This window comes from Phyllostomus discolor, chromosome 3 (genome assembly GCF_004126475.2).
Source record: "Phyllostomus discolor isolate MPI-MPIP mPhyDis1 chromosome 3, mPhyDis1.pri.v3, whole genome shotgun sequence".
Taxonomy (NCBI): Eukaryota; Metazoa; Chordata; class Mammalia; order Chiroptera; family Phyllostomidae; genus Phyllostomus; species Phyllostomus discolor.
In genome coordinates this window covers 199,876,040-199,903,612 of record NC_040905.2, presented here as the reverse complement: position 1 = coordinate 199,903,612, position 27,573 = coordinate 199,876,040, and the positions used below count along the sequence as shown (strand labels likewise).

Genomic DNA, 27,573 nt, shown 5'->3' with positions numbered 1-27,573 from the left:
AGAGTTAGGAGAGTAAGAGTTTATAAATACACTTGATATATAATAGGTGTTCAAAAGATATTATTATCAGCAGCAGAACACCTAGAATCCAGTGGAGAACGGCAGTATATAAAGTGGGTCTATTAGGGTCCACGTCTCATTCTCTTAATAACTCCCTCATCTTTACTCCTTTCCTCTGAAGCATTTCTGTTAGCACATTTTGCAAATCATTGATCCAGTGCACAGCAGTTACCTTGGCCAAGGTATAGGCGGGGAAGTGAGACGCAAGGGGGTTAGGCAAGTGGGGGCTGGACTCACTGTCTGGTGCTATTTCTAACAGAGGCTCCCAGACCCCACTGCTGTACGCTTAACATTTTATTGTTTTTCGAAGAAATGATGAACCATGCCAGAATTTTCACTTCCTCTCTGCACCAGGCTGCAACCACCAAGAGCATCAAAGACTCCAAATCCATAGACCGGGAGTCAGCGAGTGTGGTCTGTAAAGGACCAGATAGTAACTATTTAGGCTCCGTGGCCCATAGGTCTCTGTTGCAACCACTGCACTCTGTTGTTACAGCAGGAAAGTACGACAGACAATCGGTAAAGGAAGGGTGTGCTGTGTTCCAGGACATTATTTACAAATATAAGCAGCAGGCCAATCCTGGTTCATGAACAGTAGTTTGCAGAGCCTTTTACGGACAACAAGCTAAGGGGCTACCTTATTTTCGTTTCCTGCTCTATAGTACTAACGCAACATAGAACATGGATGCCAGGCCCCGCACATCTCTTTTAGGTACCATGTCCTACCTTCTCCACATCCTACCTTTCTCCCAGAAGCACTTGAGTTACATGCCACCTCAGTGCACATACAACAGGCAGACACTCTCCAGCATGATCTGAGAGCAGTGATGGGTGTCATAAGGATGACAGCAAAGGCGAGGGTTTGGTTCAGGTAGAGCTTGTGACTATGAGAAATAGTAACTGTACACCTTGGAAATCATACAACAGTGGTGCAGGTAAGGCTCTTAAAGACCACCTTATTCAATTCTTTCAAGTTACAGGCGGTAAACTGAGGCCCAGGCTAGGGATGCTATTTGGCCAGCTTTATGTGGCCGGTTCTCACCATATCTGGGACCCAAGGCTGGTTTTCTTAATTTTAGTCCAAGGCTCTTTCCATCACACCACTAGGCTGATATCAAGCTTTCATCATGGACCATCCATATAGAAATCAGTGGAGGAGAGAGAAAAAACAAACCACCTTCTGCCATTTGAAAACCCAAGGGCTTGCCTAGAAACTCTCCTGTCCTCCCTTCCTCCACATCGTTCCTTTCTTCTAGCCACAGACAGTAGGGGGATATCTCTATTGTGTTGCTCAGCCCAACTTGGTGCCAAGGACATACTAGGTGCTCAGTAAATGTGTTTAGGAGGTAATACGAGATAAATAATACATGGAAAAGACCTCATGGAGCTCACAGTTTACCAGGAGACGGTCTAAACTCACCTCCCTAATGCACTGCAAATGTGAAGACCCCATGACATTTCCTCCCCTTTAGTCCTGGAAAATTGCCTTTCAGTGAGAAATCTTCCCAGCACTGTTTTCATTCCCTCCGTAGCTGCCCCTTCCCCTCTGCAGATAGAGCACCTCTGTCTTTTGTACTTGCAAATGATTTGTGATTAGTTTTCACCTCCAGCCCAGGGGATTAGCCAGGGGACCTTTGATCTTCAGGTATCGATTTGCATCTTAAAGGAAGTATGATCTCATCTGGGCCAGCTCAAAATTCCATCCCTGCCCCCCAACCCCTGTCTGTTTACCAGCCCCGGGCTGGCCAGGGCCTCCCAAGTGGGGCTGAAACAACAAGATCAGCCAGACTCCAAGAGAAGGCAGAGGGAAGGTGGGAAAAGGACGTTTGCTTTCTAAACACCGGCTGGTCTGCTATTCCCCCTTCCCAGAGTCAGACAAACTGCCCAAGGTTGTGAGCGTGCAGAGGGGACCATGGTGGTCCCTGGATCCTGGTGGGAGGTGGTGCAGCAAACCGAACTAAGCACATGCTTGGGGATCAGACAAAACGAGGTGCAAGCCCTGGTCTGTCTGGAACCTCTTCTAACCTGTGCGACTCTGGGCAAGCTTTATAATCTCTCTGGCTTTTGATTTTTTTTCATCTGTAAGGAAAGAATGAAAGCCTTAAAAATCTACTCTAATAATCATCCTGGACAGTTGATGTAAAGAAAAGCAATAATGTATGTAAGGCAAAGTTAGATCACAAAAGAGGTACCAGTCATCACTGTCATCTCTGAGGACAGAAGCTACCGAGGGAAGGCAAGCGTGGGCCCTTAGCTTGTTTTCATTTCTGCATTCCATGGTGCCTGAAACAGTGGCAGGCTCATAGGTGGCACTCCATACACATTTATACTATTAAGGAGTGAATCATCATGTAGTCGTAACTGTTGCTGTGAGTGTAACTGGCCAAGGATTCCTCAGTGTCCACTTCTCCAGCCAGGTGCAGGGAAGTGACAAAGACTTACCAACACAATTGAAGGAAACTTCCTGGCGGCAGAAAAGGGAGCAGCCATCACCGTTGATCTTATTCATGTCATCGCATTCTTCGCCTTGGCTTCTGTAGAACAGGTATAGGAGAGGAAGGTATTACATCAGCTTCAAAACCCCCTCTGCACATGGAAGAGTTCCCCACCCCCCAGCCATGAACTTTGCATGAGGCCTCAGGATGGTCCCTTCCGCTGTGTCTCTGTTTCTTCATCCCAAAATGAGATGTCTGAAAGGTGTAAATTCATAAGATCCTACTACCTTGGTCTTCTTCTTTTGTTTCTGATGACAAACAGAATTTCCACTTCAAACTCATTCTTTGAGACTTTGTCAGTTATGTTAGCAAGTCAAATGGGAGTTAGACATGGATGAATGAGTGAATAAATGAATGAACGGACTTTGCTGCATTGTGTCTGGAAAATGTCACTGCTGTTTCAGAACCGTCAGTTTAAGACAATTTTGATGCTTCTAAAATATAAAGTGCTGTTTTTCACTATGCCCTGTTTCCACCCTCTCCCATTTTCCCAGAGGCCCTTAAAGGTCAAGATAGGTTCCCATTCACACGCTCAGGTTTGGTCTTCCTTTCATCGGGAAGTTTTGCCTTCTCTGTGGGGTATGTCATTTCCTGGTGTCAAGAATCCCTAGGCTGTGGAACTATGCTTCTAGGAAATAAAAATGCCTCCTCTTGTTTATTTTAGGAATTTCTTTCATCACCTAAGGATGATTCTGCAGAGGTTAGGATGGGAAGAAAATGAGCAATGCTGTCTGCATTGCACCTAAGAGAAGAGAAGGAAGAACAATAAATGAAAGACTGGATGAACTGCTGCTTTCAAATAAAAAAAAAATCCCATCCTTTGAGAAGCAGAAAACCTGGGTTTTGGTCCCATGTTCCAAACCAGCTGAGTGATCTCCAGCAAGCCACTCGATCTGTCTGGTCTTTCTATCTTTGACAGTCTTAATCAATTAAAATTAAAAATAATTTAGAATGCCATCTCTCAGTCACAGCAGCCCCATGTCAAGCCCTCAGCAGCTTGGATGTGGCGAGCGACTACTGTGTTGGACAGCACAGAATATATGTCACTCATTGCAGAAAAATTCACTGGGAAGTGCTACTCTAGATGCTGATTTTCAGTTTTCCCACAGGTTAAAAGGGGGATAAGTATACCTACTCCTTAGCGTGGGTGCAAGAATGGAATGTAACTTCATGTGACTGGCACAGTGTGTCACATAGTAGATGCTCAGGGAATCCCAGTTCCCATTCCCACTGTGTCCTGGGAGGTCTCTGCAAAGTGTGTGGCAGCTGTCCCTCCCTCCCCAGAGACCAGCTGGGACCTGTCACAGCATGGAAGAGGCCTCAGACTTTTCCTTTCACCCTGGCAATTAACACTAGGACATGTTTGTTGCTTTTAAGAGGTGTCAGAATAGCAGGCTGGTGTCTTGCCATCAATCCTTAAGATGGCTAGGACACTGCCCTGATCTCCAAAAGAGCCACCCAAGTTCTCTCTTGTCTATAAACCCACAAGCAAAGAAGTCCAAATTCCAAGCTGGGCCCCTACTCCAATCTCGGCCAGTGAATCTTGCACGTTGGATATTGGTGATGGCCTTGTGCTTCTTAGCTATTTCATGGGTTATCTGGGGAGAGTTTTTTTGTTTTTTTTTTCTTCAAACCTGGGCTGGGTTCCCTAAGCCACAAAGAATACTTCTAACCAGCCTTGCCTCACCACCCAAACAGTATGTTCTATTGGTTTAAGCATAAAATTAGGGTCACCACAAATATTTTCTAGGCATGAGAGATCTATCATTAGATAGAGAGGTTCTGAGAAACCTTCTTTGACCCCACAGGCTGGAGTGGGTGGCCATCTTCTCTGTGACCAGGCTCAATCTATCACAGCACTTGTCAAACTGTCTGCCTTTGTCCGTTACTTGAGAACCCCCTATACTAGGCTTTAAGATGCCCAAGGAAGTAACAGAGTCTTTGTCATCCTAGCACCCCAATGCCGGCACAGTGTCTGGGGCATAGCCAAATGCATGTAGCTACTCCTTTACTTGTTAGTTTTGCATGGTTGTTGGTCAGACAGTAAGGCAATGGTGAATCCAGATGAAAACCTGGGCCCTGGCTTCACATCTTCATTCTGCTCCTTATTGGGTCTGTAAGCTTGAGAAAAGCACTGCAATCTTTGTGTGTTCGTTAGACCTATCTCCTATGGTCATTGGTAGACCCAAGGAGATGACCATGTAGCAGAATCCCTCATGCATAGTAAAAGCTCAATTAATATTTATAAATATTACTATCATGGTCATAATATTCATCCAGGGTTTTCATCCATTGAGACCCATTGAGTACTGGGTCTATCTGTATGTCTTTTTAAATTCCCTTACATGCATACATATATAAGAGGTCTGTCTGCAAAAAGTCCAGCCATTGTTAATATAAAGAGTACAGTTTGTGCAACATCAGTGTAAACTGGCAGCCAAGGAGAGTGGACTGGAATGTGCATGCATGAACAATGACGACTTTACCGTACCAGTCAGTGGGGGCGGTAGACACCACTGAGTGACCCTAAGTACTGTTTGGCGTCCCATTCAAAATGACTGAGTTAGCGGAACAATGAATCTTTATCAAATTTTGTGTTAAGCTTGAACATTCTTTGTGGAAACTGTATGATTCAGAAGGTCACAACTATGGGCAACTGGTGATTGGCAGCTACATCATGACAACACGCCCACTCATGCATCATATCTTGTGTAGTTTCTTGGGGAAACATCATCCAGGTGGCTCAGTCCCCCTACAGTCCAGATTTTGCACCCTGCAACTTCCGGCTTTTCCCAAAACTAAAATCACCTTTGAAAGGGAAAGAGATTTCAGGCCATTGATAAGATTCAGGAAAATATGGCAGCGCAGCTGATAGCAATTGGGAGAACTGTGTAAGGTCCCAAGGTGCCTTCTTGGGAGGGGACTGAGGTATCATTGTGCTATGTACAATGTTTCTTGTATCTTGTGTCTTCTTCAATAAACGTCTCTATTTTTCATATTACACGGCTGGATACCTTCTGGACAGACCTTGTATATAGCAAATTAGCATGTATTATCCCCTGAAAAATCCAATTAGCTCAGATGCTATCCCTCCTTTTCTTGAAAGTTGCGTTTTTTGTCTGGGTTTTGTGTTTTTGTTTTTTGAGGTGTTTGTTTGTTTTGGCTTAGGGAACTAACTATTCATCACCTGCAATCAGTTTCTACAAAATATGTCCACAGTTATCAGGCAACTTAACAAGTATTTGACGTTTATGCAGGATGCCAATTCTAGCTAAAAACACTAACAACTTTGTTGTTATGAATATTATTTAAATCAACAACAACAACAACAACTACCACAAAGCTTTAGATCAGCGAGAGGAGTGACACTGTTTGCAATGCTTCACCAGTGTGTCTCCATCTGGCTCCAAAATGGAGAGACCGGGTTGGAGATCAGGTTCCACATCCAGGGAGTTTCCTTTTTTATTTTGTGCTAAATTAGAAAATCCCAAATCACAATTATGGGTTTTCAGCAGTGACCGCAAGTGTTTCCTGGATGTTCTGGATGTGCCGCTCCAACTTGGACCCACAGCGATGGGGCGCTTTCCCTGCGGATGCCTGCGCAGTTGCTCAGCGTCCCATCAGGCAACATCTGCATGGAAGCTGGAAGGTGACATCTCCATGTGGGAGCGAAGAGTGAATGGCCTCCCTGGTCTTCATTTTGGCATAGTAAACACTGGACACTGGATCTCCGTGTCTGGTTGTTGCATCTGGATGTGGATCTTACACACACGCAATAGCACATCATCGACTTCATCCTCTCTCACGTGAGCCGCTTTATTTTCTCTGCTTGAGGAGTCAAATTCCTGGCAATCAGGTGGTCTGCACCTTAATTCAACACTCGAAACTCCTTGCATGATCTCCTCAGTTTTAAAATATTGATAATTCAGCTTTGAAATCATAGTTGCAGGACTTTTATGACATGAATATATATACTTGATATAACATCGCTTCAGCAAAACACTTGAAATCATGCAAATAATCATTGCTGGCCTTATCAGTGTCAACATTTGTTTAACAATGCTATTCCCTATTTCAAAGACTTGAATTAGCATCGAAGTGCTCCAGCCAGTACCTTGTAATAGCTGGAGCACTTCAGTGTGTGTTCTGGGTGGGGAGCAGAATCTTGTTCACACTACTGTCTTTTGGCACAGCAAATTAAAAAGATGCAATTCACTGGCCCTCATCTGGTCATATGCACCCCATTCACTAGTCCCTTCAATGCCACACCATAGGCAGCTGCTGGCCAATAACTGATGTCTGTGTGGAGGAGGATTCACGTGCAAACTCTTGACTTGCATAATTGTGTGAGTCTTGCTCCTAGCTAGCCGGTCCTCTCCTCTCAGTGCAGGGTTCCGGTTTACATTACATACTACAAAGTCATCAGTGCCAAATGAAATTGCTCTGCCCCTGCGGCACTGGTATCAATGATGAACTGACAGAAATGGTCGCCCAGGACATCTCTGTCACATACGTGCTACACCTATGAGCTGATGCACGCTCTGCACATCAGTGGTTTCATCAACTGTGAAATAAGTTCTCGTTACGGCATCCCTGCCCCCACAGAAATAGTCATTGCAATTCCACGTTGCACAAATATTATGTGACACCCAGCAGTGCCATTTAATGAGGGAATTTTGCCAATAGCTTGTTTTGCCATCTCCACACATAATGTTTATCATTACATTTGCCGATAGTTCAAAAAGTCTTAGCCAGGGTGTGACTTGCAACTATGTTAGCAACAAGAAACACAATTTTAGCAATAAGGGATTTAACTGTGAATGATTTTTGGTCTCTTCTCCACCTCTAGGGAGAAACCTATTCGATTTTGTGCCAGAAAACATTTTTGTGCTTGTTCTGGAGGAAAAAAAAACCTCAAAGGTTTACTTTTTAAAGAACAATGCAAACGTCTTACTGGGTTTTGCCCAGGAAGGGCAAAAATTTTATGGTTGCCCTGTGGAGAAGAGGAAGGATGGTCTGACAATCCAATCAAATCCAGTTTTTAGACATTCAGCTTTACGTTTTCTAATCACACGTTCCCTTTCTAGCTGCTCCTGTGGAGTCCTGCCACTTACTGACTGATTTGCCTCCCTGTACTCTGTACATTCATTCACATTCCTTATTCACTGTGAAGTGCTATTTACTATTTATGGTTTCAACATGATCGTGAGTTAGAATATTTTGGTATTTTCATGAGCCTTTGACTCATTTTCTAAATTGTTGATATGACATGATACCACAGAATAACAAATACGTATCCAACTTTAACAGATGTAACTGATAACCGGGAAAGAATGTACAAGTGCTCTGAGCTAGGTGCCCTGTGACCTGCTAACTGATGTGGGCTGGGATGGGAGCAGGAGTGCAGCCCTTGTGGCGTGCACACAGCAGGGAAGAACAAGAGCGCACGGGTAGTCGGCGCATCATGGCAGCTCTGTCAAAGTTACATGTTACCTACCTGAGAAATGCATGCATTCAAAAAAAACCATCCTTTTCTTCTGAGAGTAGCAAACTGCTTGCAGACAAATTGACAGACTGCTGGGCGTTGCTAGTTACTCACAGCTCACATGCTGAAGAGCTTCCCGTATACTCTTGTCTTCAGCACCCTGACCATCTCTTGGCCTAATGAGCACCATCCCCCCTTTTCTTCCGTTACATTTACTTACTTCTGGATAATGCCATCGCCACAGTACCCACTTCCGTGAGTGTACACGGCAGCAGGTGACCGCTCACTTTCCTCGCTTCCGGAGACGGTGACGACCCAGTACTGGTACACGCTGCCAACATTCAGATCCCTGGAAAACACGAAGAAAGCTGTTAGCTATGTAGACACAGTGCAGGGGGTGGGTTGGGGAGAGACAACACAGATCCCCTTGAGTACATTCTGTCGGTCTTTCTTACTTTTGCAATCACATTCAGTTCTCCAGTCATCTTCATTATCTACTGGGGTGAAGGCACTTTTCTACCCTGGAAGGGTGACATTAAAATGCCCAACAATGACAACTAGCACCAGCTGCCAGATGACCAACTATATTACTGGGTACTTTTTGTTAGTAATTTAACCTGTACAATAACCCCGGTGGGTAAAGATCAGAGGGTATGTGGCCCCTAAGGGAAGGTGTGGGAGAATGCCATCCCTTCATTCCACATTTCCGGGAAATGAAGTGGAATGAGCAAAGGCTCCGAGGTGAGTAAATACCATGCCTGATTCTGTGGGCATCGTCTGACCTTTTCCTGCTGTTTTGAGAACTGAGCAGAAACCCCATTACACACGGGCAAGCTGTTTCCTTACACCACACACCCAGTGAGGCTTCCCCTCCCACCTCCCTAGATCTCTTACTATGGACCAAAATGATGATCATAATAATAGCAGCATCCATTAATTGAATATCAGGCCCGGGGCTATCCACTTACCATGTATTTTCTCATTTGAGAATGAAAACAACATTACACGGGTACTAGAATTTTCATTGTTATCTTACAGATGATGAATCTGAGGCCCAGTGAGGTTTGGCTTCCTGCTTACGATCCTGTGTTCTGTCTCTTTTAATAATATTACCCCTTGCAAGGAGGGATCTTGTCTAGGAGTTGCCAGTCCGGGCACTGGTTCCTGTGTGATTTCCAACTGGCCTTGATTGCATCTCTCCTCTGCTCTTAAGACCTCGTAGTTCAAGGTCTGTTCTGACCTCCTCACACTTAACCTCACACCAGATCCTCTCCTTCCCTTAGTTAGCGCCTTCAGCTCCCTCTCTGCTTGAGTTCATCCTGCCGTCAAATGAACCTGGCTACTGCCAATTACCCTCCAAGGCACAGACATATTAATGTCAATTCCACATGAACAAATCACCATCCCCATTTCCTTTATGACCATTTTCAAAGGAAGGTGTTATTCCTTTCTTTCATTTTCCTCTGCATCACTTATTTACTCATTAATAATAAAAAAAAATGCCATGGGATAAAAACACAAAATGATAATGAAGAGAATTCCTATCAGATTCCAGAGTTGCAGGGGGAGGGTGGATTTCATTAACAAAAGGGCAGTGTCAAAAAAAAATCTGCGGTTCTCCTACCCATCTGTTGTTTCAGCTGTTGTTAGGGCTGGGACTGTTTGGGGAAGGCCAGTAAGATAACAGGTGTAGGGGCAATGGAGAGGCAATGTCTCATGACTCTCAACACAGCAGCTATGAGCTGGAGTTCACAAGCACTGAAGGGCTCTGGTGACGAACATACCCCCCCGAAACTATTCGGCTTTCTACCTGCAGGAGAGTTTGTGTTAGCGCTGGAGCAGATAGTGAATTGCGGGTAGACCAGAAGTCCCTGGGTATTCTAGCAGTGCTCTGTCAATGAAAACTAAGCAGGTAAAATGCATAAAAGTCTTGAGATATCATAGAGATAAATATATAAATAATCATTGCTTCGTAAACCTCTGGACTGCTAATTTATTGGAAAATTATACACTTTCTTTTTTATTTTAGTTTGAACAGTATTTTATTTACCTCTAGACTAATGAATGTATACTTTTCCTGCTGCTGCTTCTAAGACTCCAATATTGTGGTTTGGAGAGTGACTGTTTCCCCCAGGGCATACGTGAAGGCCCAGAGACAGATGACATGCATTCTATAGTGCATTCATTTTGCTCTATAATGTGCAGGCATGCCTTATATTAAACAAACCTAACTATGTTACAGCATAAAATAAATTTTCTTTGGGCTACATCTCAGGCCACTGGGGGCATATGGTCACTCTCTGAAGCAAATGGAACACTTCTGTGAAAATATGTGAGTGTGAAGAGCACTTCTCTACACTGTGTTTTTCATTTTGTGGTGTGTGTCACAAGTGATTTATGGCTGATAATATTTAAGGTACTGTGATAATATTTGTGAACTTTCCCCTCCTCCTTCCCACCTTGCCCTCCCTCCTCCCCTCTTCCTCATCCTCCTTCTCAATAAATACACTCCGAGGCATGCACACATGTGTTTCTATCCCGACTTCATCACTTCCTCCTGAGAAGCCGGGGCAGGGTTTCCACTGCCCTGAGCCTGTTTCTCATGAGTCACAGAACTGGCCTCAAAGCATTTCCTACAGGTGAAATATGAGAACACAGATACAGCACCTATGTGTCCAGCCTATGGTGAGTAGATAATAAGTATTAAACTATTACTATTAATTATTGACATTCTTATTCTCTAGCATTACACTGTACTCTCTTTACTAGAGGGAATGGAGTAACAGATGACTACATGTAACCTTGGTTACATAAACCCAGGAACGTGGGACCCCATCTATCATACATTTCCAAGCTTGATGGAAAGGCTCTTTCCAGGACATCATTTGGCTAGATCACTCTCAGTGCCTGCCTGCCACTTGCCTTCTCTTTAGGTGGTCACTCCAACTTCTGAAAATTCTGGATCCCCGGTTTGTCTTTTCCCAGGGGGCAGGGGCATCTGTCTCCTGATAACTTCCATCTACCACCCTCCTTCTAACCCACTAGCATCTCATGGCACACTTGTGATTGGTAGACAAACCTTAATGACCCTCCTTCTTCCGACTGTATGTACGTGGCCCATGCGTCATCTCGTGGAAGCCTGGGGTCATTATTCCAAGTTTACAGATAGGAGAATAGAAACCCAGGTCATCCCCTTCGTAGAAAGGTCGGGAAGAGGTAACAGGGTACAGCTGTGATTAAAAAGATAATGTTTTCCTACTGATGCCTTCTTGGGATAAAACAACTTTTTCTGCAAGCTAAAGTCAAATGAGTTCTGAACAAGGGCTCTTTTCTCAGGAACACAGGTAGAACAGAATTCTCTCAGGACCAGCTAGTGGCTTCTGAAGGCTTTGCTGGAGGTTAAGACCTATTTCATGGTTGGTTTAAAAGTAGGACATTTATTTCAAGTTGTTCCTTTCAGCTGCTCCTAAAACCATCTGGAAAGTCTTACACTGTCACTCGGACTCTTTCCCCTCCATGCCTCCCACATGCAGGCAGGCCCTGGGCCCCGTCAATTCTTCCCACCCATGAGCTCCCATGTTGTCCCCCCCCGCATCCCCGCTGCCTCTAACGTCTCAACCTGGATGGCCGAAGCAGCCTCTGGCTTGCCCTCCAGCCTCTGTATTTTCCTCTTCCAGTCTTGCCAACACCATGAGAGTTTCTTAGATCCAAAGCCGCTTTCCAACCCCCAATCTTCTCCCTTAGTGTGAGGCGAGCAAGCCGAAAAACTGCCTGCTTGTATTTTGTTTGGAACCAACATTCTACCACTTCATCCGAAGCAGGATGAGTTTTATCACTTACGATTTCTTTCGTGGAATTCTGGGTGCCATTTTAAATTTAAAAGAAAAGCTAACCTCCACTAGAATTTAATAATCCATTCCTCAAACTGCTTCTCAGATTAACGTCACATTTCTAGCTAACAGCTTTAAGTTGCAGTATTTAAATGCAATGAGGTTATTTGTCATTTGAAGGCTTGATTGGTTTTGAAGGGTTATTTTGTGCATCCTTTGTATGACTTTTTTAAAAAAAATGTTTTTAACATTTAGTTATTGTCTTTCACAAATGTCTTAAATGACATATCTGTCTTAGGCCTGAATTTCTAGCAATTAGAAACAAAAATATTGGCATTCTTCACTGGTATGATTTTTCCATATTCCCCCTCAGAAATGTCATATTATTGGTAATGTATATTGAATTTGGGGTATGATCTTATAAGAAAATTTAGTTACAGATTGTAGAATCTTAAGAACATTAATATAGGCACCATATGACTTAGCTTTTGGCCAAAATTTATGTTACTTAAAGTGTTTATGTGTAGTTAATATGGTACGCGAATTAAGCCCATCAGAAATCTATAGACAAGTTGCTTCATTTCTTTGGCTGTATTTTTTCTAATCCTCACCCGAGGATATATTTTTATTGATTTTAGAGAGGGAAGGAGGTAGAGAGCAACAGAGAGAGAGAGAGAGAGAGAGAGGGAGAGAGGGAGAGAGAGATGTGAGAGAGAAACTTTGATATGAGAGGGAAACATCAATCAGTTGCCTCTCATATGCACCCCCACTGGGGACTGAACCCACAACCTAGGTATGTGTCCTGACCAGGAATCAAACCTACAGCCTTTTGATGTAGGGGATGATGATCCAACCAACTGAGCCACCCAGCCAGGGCTGTCTCTGTTTTTCTACCTTTCAATTAGAATATGTGATTCCTCTCCCATACCAACATAATGATAAAATGAGAAACAGGAAAGCACAATAGGATAAGAGGGAGAGAGCATCTCGCTACACTGTGGAAACATCCACTTTGTTTCTTCCAGGAACCCCTGTCTGAGCCTCTCGATCACACCTATTGGTGACATACTGTTTCCACATCAAGCACTCACTGACCCCTCCCTGTCTCTCCAAACAGTGTCACTGAACTGTGTTATACTCCTTGGAAACTCCTTGTGCAACAGTAATGGTGGTTGTACTTTCCATTTGCTGACTGTCATGTGCCAGGCACTATGTCTAGTGTTTCCTATGAATAATCTCATTTAACCAAACAACAAGTCCTTGAATAGTTCTTATTCTCTCCCAGTATATGTGAGATAGAACAGTATATGTGAGATAAAACAACAACAGCAAACAACAACAACGACAACAACAACGACAACAACTAATACTCAGGAGACCGAAGCTAGTGCCCACAGTCACACTGTTTTTGTCATGGGGCAGGGACTTGAGTCAGATCTATCTGATTTCATCCTAAGTCAGGGCTTTCTGGAGGTGGAAGCCGTTATGAACTGAAAACTATATATAAATAGCAGAGCAGAGATTAAAGGACCTAGTTTTGAACCAAGTCTAAGGCCTGACAGAAAGTTCCAGAAGTCAGGACAAATGCACATTCTCTTAAATACTACCACCAGCCATTTCCTTCCTCTGACTATCCATTTCTTTTTCTGTCTATGAATGGGAATCTGGAAAGAACGTGATGACCAGCCCTTCAATCCAGAGCTCTAATTTAATAAGAAAAGCATTATTGCATCTTTCTGTTACAATCTCCTCCATGGGCTAGGAGTTGCCTCAGCAGTTAAAGCTCTGCACTGAGAATGGGTGCCCTCCAGCCCAAATTGTCTAAGCAGGGAGACAGGGTGCAAGGGCCCATTGGGATGCCTTTGGCTCAGGAAAGCCCCAGAATTCCAGTTCTTCTCTGGGCTAAGCATCAGAGGGCAACGCCTGGGCACTCTGTAAACCTGCTTCCAGCCAAGAGTGGGGCAAGAAGGAAACAACCACCTATAAGCCTAAGGTGATGTACAAAGGGACTGTATACATACCATGATTGTTATTTTAATTGGAAAATGTATTAATTATATGGAAAGGTATAGAGAACACAATAACAAATGTTCTTGGAACTTACTACCCAACTGTGCCAAATTATAGCATTTTACTGTAGTTTCTGCATATCTTTTACTTTTGATGTAAAAAATTTAAATATACTGTGTTGTATACTTGTTTTCAATCCACCTGTGTGCTCTTCCTGCATCCCATTTCTCTCCCTCCCATGAATGGTCTTGTACCTTTTGTACATATGCATTGTTTTGCATATTTTAAATGTGTTAATACTATATCATTATGTAGCTGGCTTTTTTTTTTTTGCCCTGCATTGTTTTTAGATTATAGGTATTGATACATGTAAAACTAGCTCATTATTCACTGACATAGGTATTTTACTGTATGAATATACCACTTTATTTTTACCATTTTTTCTTGATAGACACCTAGATTGTTTCTATTATTATTGCCATCATTATTATTTAATCATTTCCGTTTTCTTTCCAATAATGTTGCTTTAAATGTTTGTGTTCACATTCCTTTGTACATAGAGCAAGAGTTGTCTAAAGAAAATACATCTGAGTGGTATTGCCAGGATGAAGGTTCAAGTTGAACCTTCATTGCATGTTCGAGTTCATTAGACATTGCCAAATTATTTTCCAAAATGGTTGTACTAATGGAGATGCCTACCAACAGACTTCCCATTGCTCCAGGCCCTTGCCAGAACTTGATTCTGCCAAACATTTAATTTTTGCCAATTTGATTAGTATTAAATGATAGCTCACTGTTTTATTTTGCCTTTCCCTGAGTATTGGCAAGACAGGCTATCATCTCCTGTGTTTACTGACCATGTAGGTTTCTAGCTGTGTTCACTGTTTGTTCATCATATTTGCCTATTTTAATTAAATTGGGTTTTCTTTATTGACACGTGAATGTATTCACACATACAAAGTCCTTTGCAATTACGGGCACTACAAAATACCATTGCCAACTCTGTGACTCTTATATTTTTGTTTTGTTTATGCTGCTTTGTTGAGAAGCATTTTAAATCATTTCTTTCATGATTTGTGCTTTTCATGTCTTGTTGAATAAATGTTTCTTCATTCTAAGGTCATAAAATAGTCTCCTCTATTTCCTCTGAATAGTTTAAGGTTTTTATTTGCACATCTATGGCTTCAATCACATACAACTCGTTTTTAAAATGATATGTGGTAAGGGCTGTTTTCCCCCAAGAATGGATGAACCATTTGTCCAGCATTATGTCTGCAGTAGTTAATTCTTTCACTACTGAAGGGTAAGACCTCCTTTGCCATACATCACTCAGGACTTGGACAAGTTGTTTTCTGGCTTATCTTGTTTCATTGGTCTATTTTTCCTATGATCTTATCCATCACAGTCTATTTTAATTTCCATAGTTTTACCAAAGTCTTGATTTATGCTAGAAGTCTATGCTACAGGGACCTCTTTGCTTTTTCATGTGAATTTTAAGTTTCATTTCTTAAAATGCCTGTTGAGATTGCGATGCCAATTCCATTTTCTTTATAGATGCACTTGAAGAGAAAAGAAACCTTTGTCACACTGCATCCTCCCATTTACACACACAGTTTATTTATTTATTTATTGGGGTCATCTTTTATGGTTTCGGTCAAGTTTTAAAGCTTTCTTCATAAAACTTGTGTTTTTTTAATTAGGAATACAATCTATGTCTAGGCATTTTATAGACGTCAATGCTATTATAAATGGTAGCTTTTAGCTACCTATTTATCTACCTGTCTGCACACATACACACATGTACCTGTATATCTATACTCATAGTATCCTATTTGGGGGCTGATAAAAATAATTGAGTTTTATAAATTGTTATTCTATTTAGAAGTCCTCATAGACTTTTTTATTAGTTCTAATAATTTGTTGATTCTTCTTAATGTTTCTATGTAGTCTCTTACAGATGAGACTAACAATAGTGTATTTCTTTTTCATATTCAGATTTTTATTTCTATTTCTTGTCCACTCAGTGGCCAAGACTTACAGCTCTCCCTTTATGCAAACTACATAAATAAAATGTGAGGTTCGGGGCTTACTTGTCTAGTTCTCAGTTCCATTTTAGTTCTTGCCCCTGGTAATGTGTTTTTCTGATCTCAGTCATTCATTTTAAGGGATGCTAGTTATATCAGTTGTATTTTATCTAGAATTCCCAGATAGATATTTGCAATGGAGATATTTTTAGATCAGTTAGTTCACCAAACTGTACATAGTATTTTTAATATAAACCTGAAATGTAGAAACCATTTATTTGCATTGCTCAGTTGAGGTTCAGTGCAGTTCAGTAATCTTCCCAAGGTCAGGGAGATAATAGTTATAAAATGTAATTTAAACCATGCCGTTTCACTCTCGAACCTGTGACTTTTCCATGACATTGAGCTGACTCCTTGGATTAGCACACACTAGTGAGCTATACGTTAATATCCGATCAAACACAGAACACTAACACTACCTGAAGATAAGGCAAGCTCCCCTTCATTGTCCTGAAGTCTTCTGGGGGAGCTGCTCCCCAACTAAATTCTATTTTATTTCTTATGTAGAATTTTAGAGAAAGAGCTTTAGCACTAATATATCTTTAAAATTAAAGCTAATTTTTTTCACAATTGAGAAGTGATAAGACATTATTATGATTGCTTTATTTTTCTTCTAACCATAAGGATTACACACTCCTGTTTTAACAACTTAGAGAACTATATGAAAGAATTTAAAACAAAGCAAAGTCATCACAAATTCCGTCACCTTGTGGCAGCCACCAAGGACATTCTGATCACTTTTTGAACCTCGGAAGAACATGCATGTATCTTTTTTGGTATGAATATACACACATAATTTTCCATGAATAAAAACTCACAAATCTGTTAATATAACTTCAGTTTTAGAGTTCATAAAAAACAGTATAGAAGAATTAAATCCAGTTAGTTACCTTCATGTTAGTTAATTATACTTACAACTTTGACCAATTCTCCAAATTCTGGATCAATATGTGTATATCATTTCATTTGTTCATCTATTCGTTCACTCTAATAGCATTCACTGAATCATCCCAGCTTCCCTCAGATTTCTGGGATTCAAAGATCAATAAAACAGGGTCCTGCCTTTAGGATACTCATATGCTCGTGGAAAAGAAAAATACATTTAAATGGAAGGCTTTAGCACAGTCTAAACAGTGTAGGGGAGCAATATCTGACCCAGGCTGAGAAGCAGGCTCTGAGGAGTGGTGTGGTTGGAGAAAGATACGGAGAAACCAAGCCAGTAGTAGGAGGAAAGAACTAGCTCTCTTGGCAAGGAGAGAATCCCATTTGTTTCATGAAAGACCATTCGGTAGCAGTATAGATAACTGGCTCACGGGCAAAGGTGGGAGACCAGATATACCTCATGGGATGGAAGAGGTAGGGACGAACTGAGTACCTACTACCACATTTTGGCATTAGGCTAAATGTTTTCATATTCTATTTTATGGAAAGAGGACTAAAATGTACAACCAAATATCCTTCCCCATTAAGTGATTCTAGAGCTGTGTAGTCTTCTCAAGAGAATTTATTTCTCAACACTCATACATTAAGGTTACATACACACACTATTTCCTCTATGTGATAATGACATTCACTTGATTCCAATTTTGTCTGTGTATTGCTCTGAATTATTTTTTCCCTCTCTCTCTATTCATGTGGCACTTATTATTTTTTCTTTATTCACCCTGAATTCTTAAGAGAACATTTTACTTTTGTTTTAGGCAGAGAGGTACTCTGGTCTTACTTTTCATTGAGGAAGGGTGGCTGTTAAGGATTTGGGACAGAGAGCATCCTACGCCCTTGGGGAGGAAGTTCTTGAAAGGCGGTCTGACACCATAATGGGTGCCCCCTGGGACGCGTGTTGAGAAGAATGGTCATGGCCTTTCCATTGCCCTTGGTTGTGATTTGGATGAGTCAGGTCTCCCCTCTGGACCTTGCTTTCCTTGTGCCATTAAAAATATTATATGTATATGGTGTTTTGGTACAAGTCATTACAAAGATGAAGATGACACCATCATTGGTCTCAAAGAGTCCCAGACGAACAGGATGAGTTAAGTACAGTGTGGCTATAATACAGGCCAGCGCTGGAAGAACACCAACAGGGAGGAAGACCCAGCAGGGGTCAGAAGGATGAGAAAGGCTTTGGGAGACTTCTGACACCTGGGTCAGGTCGATTCCTTCCACTGGTATCTTTAGCACCCCATACTTTATTCTAAAACTCAGCATATATTTGTTACAACTAGATGCTGAATGCATGATATTCCCTGATATATGTTAAGTGCTGCAAGGACAGAGAACATGTAAGCCTTTCTTTGCTATCTGTCTGTGCCTACCGCAATGCCTGACAGACATAGAATAGGCTTCCAACAATGTCCGTGGAATGAATTCAAGTCTGAGACAGTGCACATGGGAAAATGTCAAAAGACTTGAATCATGAGTATGGTATTCTGAGCAGTAGGAACAGCACAAAACAGAACCCAGGTCAACCTTTCTAGATGAAGAATAGTCATTCAGACAGAACTTCAGGCTGAGCCAAAGGAAGTGCTACCATTTTCCTAGAATGGTCCATTTAGAGTGAACATAAAAGTCAGAAGTCTCTGAGGCAAGATGCTGGGTCACCGAGCGATGGAGAGCCACTCTTGTAAAAGCAGGGGGCCAGACACAAGGACTTCCTAAGGTCTCCCCACCCCTCCTCCAGTTGTGGAAGTCAGAATTAGATGTGCTAACTGTAGGTGAGATACTAAACCAGCATCCGTGTCTTCAGACAGCCTGAGGCTCCTTCCCCTCCCATGGGTCCCTCCCTTCAGGCCCTGCCACCCAGTGGACAGCTGCACTTCCCACCTCACGTGACCTTTAATAGAGCCAAGCTGTGATGCTGAGATTCTGTTGACGAGAAAGAATCTTTGTTTGGGAAAACGGACTATTGTCTTGGAATATCCAACCACTGATTTCTTCTGGTGACCACTGTGAGCTCCAGCCCATTGTCTGGATTAAACGAATGAATACTGAGATGACAGGGATCTAAAAATCCACTGGGCATTCGGATCCCACCCACTGGGAGGAGGATCCGCCCCTCTCACACAGGTAACACAGAACTCACTCTTCACACACTCACAATGCTGCCCTCATTCTGTGTAAGGCGGAGGAACGAGCAAATGTATATACATGCAACTGATTAACTCCAGAAGCCTTTGATAGAGTTGTCCAAAGATTTGCCCTGGTACCAATTTAAACACAGTAGCCAATTTAATGAAACTAACAGTTTGCAGCCAAGGCCTTTGTTATTTTGTTTTAATCATCTTTTACCACCAATTGAAATGATTTTCTTCCTTGGTGCAATGAAATAAAATACAAGAGAAAGAATGGAGGAACAATGTGGAAATTATAAAAGACCCAGAGCTTCAAATCCTTGCTTAAGATAACAGCAGCCCCAAGACTTTACCCGCTTGTTTGAGTCACAAGGAGATTGGAAGGAAAGTCTGGGGGAAACGCCACACCTGGAGAGCATTAAAGAAAAGGAGAGCGGAAAAGATCTACAAGGGACTCTTGTTTTTCCTGAATGCAACCAAAGGCGATGTGTGACAGCTTCCCCAAACACCCCTGCTGGTGACGGACAGGTCTCTTGATTACAGAGCAGGGGCTTGTGACAAGCGGACCGGTCGCCAAGGCCTCTGGGAGCCCCAACACCAGATACCACTGGAGGTAAACAAGGCATGCGGCACAGTGTGAAAATCGAGGCCAAGTGGGGGCCAGGGAGTCGAGCTCAGGGACCCGGTGACAGCTGGTGATTGAGCGGCACTAACTGAACACAGTTGTTGAGACCAGGGGCCAGTGGGGAAAGCAATAGCCTTTCTCCTCCCTGTGGCCTCTCTGGGTGGCCAGCAATTTTATTACTGGCAGGGGGCGAGCCCAACGGCATTTTCAAATTTGGCATCACATCTAAAACCAAATGGGGGGGGCGGCTGGGCTTCTCTTTCTTCTCTCCCCCCACCCCACCCCGAGAATGCTTTGGGTTCCGTGAAGGCCCGCGTGTAGTTAGCAAACTCCATTTCCCCTCCAATTTTGAAACCCATGTGCACTTGGGGAAAATGTAATCCTTATGTTTCTGATTCATTTACACTTAACTCATCAAAACGCTATTTTGTAAGAGCCATTTGATGTCTGCGAAATCTTCTGAGCTCTTTTGTAAGCTTTGCTTCTTAGAAGCAGGAAGTCACGTTTCTGACGAGAGGGAGAACTTGAACCTAAAAGGTTGAGTTTGTTTTGAAACGAGGGCTCTCGCAGGGTCACGTGGCTCCCGAGCTTGGCCAAATGTGATCTCTCATTTCCTATCCTACCCCCCTCACCAGCACCAGCTGCCATGACGTTACCGATGTCAGCTCTCCATGATTTCACTCTGAGCTTCCAACAGAGACTTCTCCAAGATCAGAGAGAGCTGAACTCAAGTTTGAGTCCCAAGGTCTGGCCAAACTCCAGCATTTGGTTCTATGGGGGAAGGAGCACCTGGATGGGGAATAAGGAACCCGAGGTTCGATTCCTTGTTCTGCCATTAAAGGGCTGTGTGACTCTGAGGAAGTGGCCTCCCCTCTCTGGGCTCAAGTCCTTCATTCATAAAGTAGCAGAGCTTTAATGCCCTTTCCAGGTCTGTGAACTTTTCAGTCTAATTCCTAGAAAGCAGGAGGTTCAAGCACCTCATAATTGTCTCTGCTTAAAGATTTTGGAGACTGAGTTTGTATGCAAGAACTTAGCTGGTGAAGGAAACACAGCAATGTAGAAACAGAGCTAGGAGAATTCAGGTATCACTTAGCCCATGTTGCTCATCGTGGGATGGATACTAGAGGGTGGAGAAGGGAAATACATGGCCTCAAGTCACACAGGCATTTAATGGCAACATTTAGCTTTTTTTTTTTGACTAACATACTTGGATGGAAGTTTCCACACTTTTCAGTTCATAAGATATTGCAACAAGGGGAGGGGGGACCTCCTTTCCATTCTGACAACAAGAATGTGAAAGCCAGCATTAGCATGGAAGCAGGGACTGGCATTTCTGCATGAGGCACAGTGAGGTGGCGTCTGGCTTGTATTAAAGCCCATGAGTGAATGATTAATTCTGGGTGGAAAACAAAGCCCATACCTTGTAACGTTATAGGTATTAGTGCTACGGAAGATTAACCCCAGGGTCCCCCCGGGGGGCCTTCTCAGAACATTGGACTACACTGAGGATCAGTGGATGATGAAAACAGGTGGTCGCACAGGTCCTGTCTGCCCACCCCAAAGCACACACACTCATCCATGTGCACACATGTGCATGGCCTCAAGCTCACCTTGACCGCTCCCACAGCTCTATGGAGGGGAAGACGTCATGGTTTCCAGTGAACCATAGTTATGCGCACTCACTGACTCACAGGCTGGCCATCGGAAGGCGCTTTTGAACTCATCTTCCTCCTCTCATCCCAACCCAAACATGCCTCTACCTCCACGTTCTCTGGTTGGTGATGCTAGTAATGCAGGCATCTTCCACGACCCACTCACCTGCCTCCTCCATCCCCACCACAACTACCTTAGACCCAGTGCCCATCATCTCTTCCTGCAGTTTTAGCAACATTGTCTTCCTCCCCTTACTGTTTACCATCTGGGCTTCCATCCTTACATCCACCCAGAGAGCCACACACAGACAAAGAGCTGACCCCCTCACACCTAAAGGCGTACAGTGGCTCCCCACGCCCCTCTGGATGAAGTCCAGACCCTACAGCATGGCAGTCTAGACCATCGCGGCCAGCCTCCTCCCCACCTCTCTGGTCTCTTTGCTCAAACTCCCCTCTTCGCATTTTACCCCTCAGCCACCATGAGCAGGCAGTCCCCTCTCGTACCTGTCTACACCCCCTGGCCTTCGCTCAGATACCACCTTTTCCCAGAGGTTCTCACTGACTCTTTAACATGAGTGAGGAGCTCCTAGCCCACATACTTCTCTTATCCTAATACCTTTCTTACTGTTTTGTTACTATTTGTCTGCTTCTTGCATTAATTAGAGGAAGGTCCTACAGGGCTGGGTGGGGCTCCCTTACTGCCCGGGATATTATCTTTACTGCCCAGCACAGGGCCTGTTACAAAGACAGTGTCAAATGCCTGCTGGATGAACGGAAGACTGATTTACATCATCTTGTCTAATCCCTTCACTTTAGGGATGAGAAAACTGAGGCCCAAAGATGGAAGACCTTGCTGTAAAATTCTCTGTTGTCCTTTTGATTCTCTAGTGGTTACTAATCCATCTCAGAGGTTAAAAGAAAAGACCCAAACATACCAGATATCATCTGTATTACCACGGATTTCTGACTGCTTACTGACCTGCCCCAGAGTTTCCGCATTCACTCATGCATGCATGCATTATTTACCTCCATCTACTGGATGTCTGACCTTGCACGAGAAGCTGGGAAATGTGGCAAATACTACCTAGCGCCCACCCCTAGTCAAAATGCCACTGAACAGGAAAAATGTACCAACGCTTTCTGAAACTGTCACCAAGGGAGAGCTTGATGAGCCCTGAGAGGGAGAAGGTATGTCAGGGAGGAGCTTTGAGAGACCCATGGTACCTGGAAGGCTTTGGCTCACTGTCCAGACGTATTGCCAACTGGAACGTGAAACCTGCTCCCTGCACTCGGATAGAATCGGACACACTCAGTGATCTGAACCTAGCGTCTGCTCTGGGAACACCCTTCAGAGGCAGCTACCTCTGCTTTCAGCTTCTAGAGGGGGAACCAGGCCCACACATGGACAGTCGAAGACCAAGGACACAGCACAGTTTCCCATCAGCACTGGAATTCAGGCATCCTGATCCAGCGCCAGCATTTTGGTGGGTTTCCTCTTTTCTCCCCCTTTAATTCAGCTACAGAGATTAGAGTGCAATTATCTTTTATTTCTTCTAATCCAACACCAAACCGTGGCAACTCCGGTTAGAGGTGAACGGGAAATGTTTTCGTGTGTGTGTCTGTGTATGTCCACGTGTTAGCCTTTTGCACATACTCTCCAGCCCGGCCCTGGCCAAGAATAAGTCTAATGAAAACCAAACAACAGAAAGAATCATAGCCATTTAAATATCTTCAGAGCTGCCCAGACTGCACCATGTTCTTGCAAGTCTATTATCGCATTAACTTTTCAGGACACCCCTGGTGCGACTGTACAGCCAGGAATCATCACCCACTCTTTCCAGGAGAAGGGGCTGAGGCTTTGACTGTCAACGGGGCCTGGCCAGGGTCGCATAGCAAGGCGGTTGTGTGCTGGCCTGGGAATCGGATCTCCTGATTCAGAACTCTGCATCTCCAAAGTAAATGCCTGAGACTTCTGTTTTCACAGACACAACGTAAACCCACTAAGGCCTGTGCTAAGGACTCTCACCGTCTCTGAGCACACACCCAATGGATTGTGTCCACTCATCTTGCCAGTGTGCCCGGTGTGAGATAAATCCCTCCATTCTTCCCACCTCTGTAATTACTCTGAGGGCTGTTATCTTCCTTCTCTTTCCTATTCCTTTGTTTTCTTAAAAGTCAGGAATTTGAGCCTCACAGCCAAGCCCAGTCCAGTCTACCTGCCCCCAGGGCGAACAGCGAAAGAAGCGGCAGGTGACATCAAGGAAACCTCTGCAACCTAATTTCACTAACTCACTGCTTGGACAGCCCTCGAATCAAATACGGAACCAAGATCTATTTCTCCATTGCAGGAAATAACATTCCCCTCATTCTCAGTTCTCAGACCAGAAACGGGAGTCACTGGGCAGCCTCCAATATATCACCACCAAGTCCCCCTTTGAAATAGACCTGCAATTCATCTACTTTTCTGTGCAAATAATCATAATGTCTGGGTTGGACTTTACCAAAAAGCCCTGTGTGGACTCTCACTCTTCCTCAATCCTTTCTTCACAGAGCGCCTGGAGCAATTGGATGAAAACACAAATTGGATTGGCTTAGTCATCTATTTCCTAACTCCATAAAAAGGGCCATTTCCTCTTTCTTTAAAGAGTAATTATACTCCATATAACCTCTCATACTGATAATCTTTAGTTTGTATTTATATTTTTATTTAGAATATTTTTCAGTTCAGCTTTCCGATCCAATGATAAGATTCAGAATTACAGTGCCAGCATTGAGACCAACAGGTCCTAAGGACTTGTTACTGAATGAACGAATGAATTTATCAGCAGAACCATAGGCCCACCATTTCACTTCTGTGGGTCTTAGTTAACATCTGTAGAAGAGACAATGTAATGGCCCACTTGCTCTAAAGTTCAGTAGTGCATCAGCCTGACACATAGAAATTTTTAAGATAAGAGATTTCAATGGTGCTGGCACCGAATGGATGCTTCATACTTTCAAAATTGTGAAGGTACCTGTGGACAGTCAGCACTTTTATTGCTGCCGCTGAATCCGGAGATCTGTTGATTTTACGAAACCCTCTTGTTTACCCTCATGTTCTCGGAACCCGTATTTCATTCTGAGATGTAGTTGGCCCCAGACTGATGAGAGGGAGTTACAGGTGGATGATGCCCAGCTTCCCGAAATAGAGTTAAGATTGTGCTGACACTGTGCCCTGCTAGCCTGGGCCAGGAGCAGAAGTATGCACTCCGGGCTTGGAGAAACAGGTCTCCCTCCTGATGATGCTGCTTAATCCTAATGCTGCCCCCCTGTCCCGGTGGGCAGGACATGGCACCTAGGCTAGACCATGTCGGGTAGGCCTGGGAGAAGGCCCTGCCTACTCCCAGGAGGTCTACCCTGCAGGACGCACTTTAGCAACAGGATGCTGGCAACCATGCTGGTCTGACCGCGACCACGCTTCATAAAGACTCTTGTTCCTCATCTGCTTAAATGTTCAAAAAACAAATGAGAAATGTGTTGCCTTCTGTGTGTTTAGTCTAGTGCTTCTTGAAAACCATAAAAGCTATTTTGACATCCACTTCCTCCATCCATCCAGATGCCACAGCGTCCTTTGCCTGTCTTCCTAACAATGGTTGATTATGTTCTACAGTTTGCCAGGCACCTCCTTTGGGGTCAGACAAGATGTCAAACTGGACTCTAGCATCTAATAACTGTGGGACTTAAGTGAATGGCATCTCTTTGTGTCTTAGCTTTTTCATCTAAAAATAAGGTACACGGGTACCTACACCTACTGGGTAGGCTTATGAAAGATACAGGGCATACTAGGGGGAACCCCAAACCATAATTTTTTAATAAAAATTTATGCATTTATTCTTACATGTTTAAACTTCAGTCATCTTAAAAATACTCTCCATTTGAGGCAATATACCTATTGAGACATTTTTTCCACTGCTCAAAACCATTTTTGAACTCGTCAATTTTGACGTCTTTTAGTGCTTCTGCTGTTTTTTGTTTCACCTCTCCCACATCAGCAAATGTTTCCCTGTGAGGACTTTTTTCATCCAGGAAACAACAACAAATAAAGTCACTCAGGGAAAGGTCGGGTGAATAGGGAGGGCAAGGCATGGGGGGTCAAGCTGTTTTTGGTTAAAAACTGCTGAACACTCAGCGTGGTGTGGGCAGGTGAGCTCATAAATCACCATCATGAAAGGGGAAAACACGTTCAAGAGTCTCCAAAAACAAAATTCACTGAAGCCAAATTCAGTCTCTCACAACAACACCAGCTAGTACATTGATGCAGATGGGTTCATAGAACACTCACCTAATGGGGAAAGCTTGTCCTATGAGAAGATAATTCCAGTTTTTTGGGGGGGAGCCCCCCCTTCTCTATGAAGTATTCACCACACACGATAGCTATTATTAGCAGTCATGTTAGTATTACTAGTAGAGGGTGCTCCTAGCTTATGGGAAGGTGGTTAACACAATGACCAAATTTAGGCTCCCAACTGAGGGCAGAACCCTGGTTAGTTTTGTGACCTATTTTGTCTTCAGAATGTGGCATGTTTCCCAGCACAGAAAGCATGCATGCTAAATATAAATGATTACTCAGAGTAACTTCATAAACGATAGCACCCTCCGGACTACCTGCTTCACCCTGGAGTCTAATAACATGGGTAGATATGCAAGAAGGCGGACATTACAATCCCAATTTAACAGATGGCAAAACTGAGGCATTAAGAGATTAGCAACCAAACGTAAATGAAAGATATTAGAAGTCCCAGAAGAGGAAATGTAAATAGGCAGGAAATAATTGAAAAATGCTTACTCAAGATGGTCAGTCACACACACACACAAAAAATGGCTTAGTTTTGTCAAGTCTTGATTTCTTAGAGGAACCCAAAGATTCCATACAGACCTAAGCAGTGTGGTGCCCAGTGAAGAAGCAAGTTGTCAGTCAAGTAGAGAAACAGAATCCTCCCTGCGCTTTCTTCCCAGCCACACGCATCAAGAATGGTCTGTGTGACTCGTGTCGCTGGGCTCCAAGACTGGGTCACAGGAACTGACTGTGGCCTAGAGGCCTGTGAGTTGTACGCCTGTCATCTCCTTGCTGTATCTTGAACTTTCACCAGCTTGGATGCACGTCTGAGTGCCAGAATTCTGCCTTTGCATTTTTACAGCAGGCAGTGCTGTGCTTGAGAAGGTGGAATTTGGCATGAGACCTGGCCCTGCCATTACCAGCGACAGTAGGTTGGATGAGTACATTTTCTGAGCTCTAGTGTCTTCTCTGAGCTTCACCTGCCTCATAAATATTTGTAAGGCACTTAAAGCAGGGCGAGTATTCAGTAAGTGGTAGTTATAATTATATGATTATTGTCCACACGCTCCACATTTCACTAGGGCATCCAGAACCAGTGAGGTCCACTCTGGGTACTAATTCTTATAGACAATCTCTGCAGAGTCCCTTTTACTAAAAAAAAAAACAAACAAATGAGTGAATGAGTCATCTGTTACCTAAGAACAACATCTATCCACATAGAATTGCGTAACGTGTTTTCCCTTCATTTTACACATAGGGAAATTGAAGCCTAAATAAGTGATGCAATGTGTCTTAATGTCACATGGTGGGTTAGGAGCAGAGCTGGCGCTGGCCCCCTTTTCCTCTGCTAGTGTCACTTCTCATTCCATGAAGGGATTTCTACTTAACGGAGACGTTCCACATTACTTGCTTGTCCTGGCCAAAAGCAATCCGTCTCCTGGAGGCGTCCACGGGGAAAGCACAGAAGCCTGTCCCTTAATCAATGTCATACCTTGGGAAACTATCTCCAGTATAGATAACAGAAAGAATAAATATTTTTGCTGAGAGAAAAAAAATGAAGACAAAGGTCAAAGGGGATCATGTAATGGGTTGAGTCAGGGAAGGAAAAAAATACTCATTTTTTTTCTCCCTCCTCTTTTTCTCCCAAACAGTCTTTATATAGAAACTTGCATATGAGCCAACTTATTTGATATGGAAAAAATGTGAAAGCAGCAAAATAAACATACACACATACACACACAGAGGTATTTGTGTTGGAGTTCAGAACTTGAATTACTAAGAGATAAAGGAGCTGAAATGGTAGGTTGACTTGGAATGATATTTTACTTTGTTGGGAGTCTCAGAGAACATTCAGGTCAGGAAGTCCAGTGCAGCCCAGCTCAGATCTCCAGTACATTCCTTGGGACTCAAGAAAGCAAAGAGAAAGGCCAGCAAATGCCTCCAGTCAG

General features: G+C 43.4%; 1 protein-coding gene across 1 annotated transcript in view; it reads right to left on the bottom strand.

Annotated features, from left to right (window-relative positions):
* The window catches only part of PAPPA (pappalysin 1), a 224,107-nt gene that overhangs the window by 114,853 nt on the left and 81,681 nt on the right, over positions 1 to 27,573 (bottom strand). The window contains exons 8-9 of the mRNA XM_028529324.2: positions 8,261 to 8,389; positions 2,503 to 2,594 (exon numbers count right to left, since the gene is read on the bottom strand). Coding sequence (XP_028385125.1) covers positions 2,503 to 2,594; positions 8,261 to 8,389 — 221 coding nt within the window. The remainder of the gene's footprint in view (positions 1 to 2,502; positions 2,595 to 8,260; positions 8,390 to 27,573) is intronic.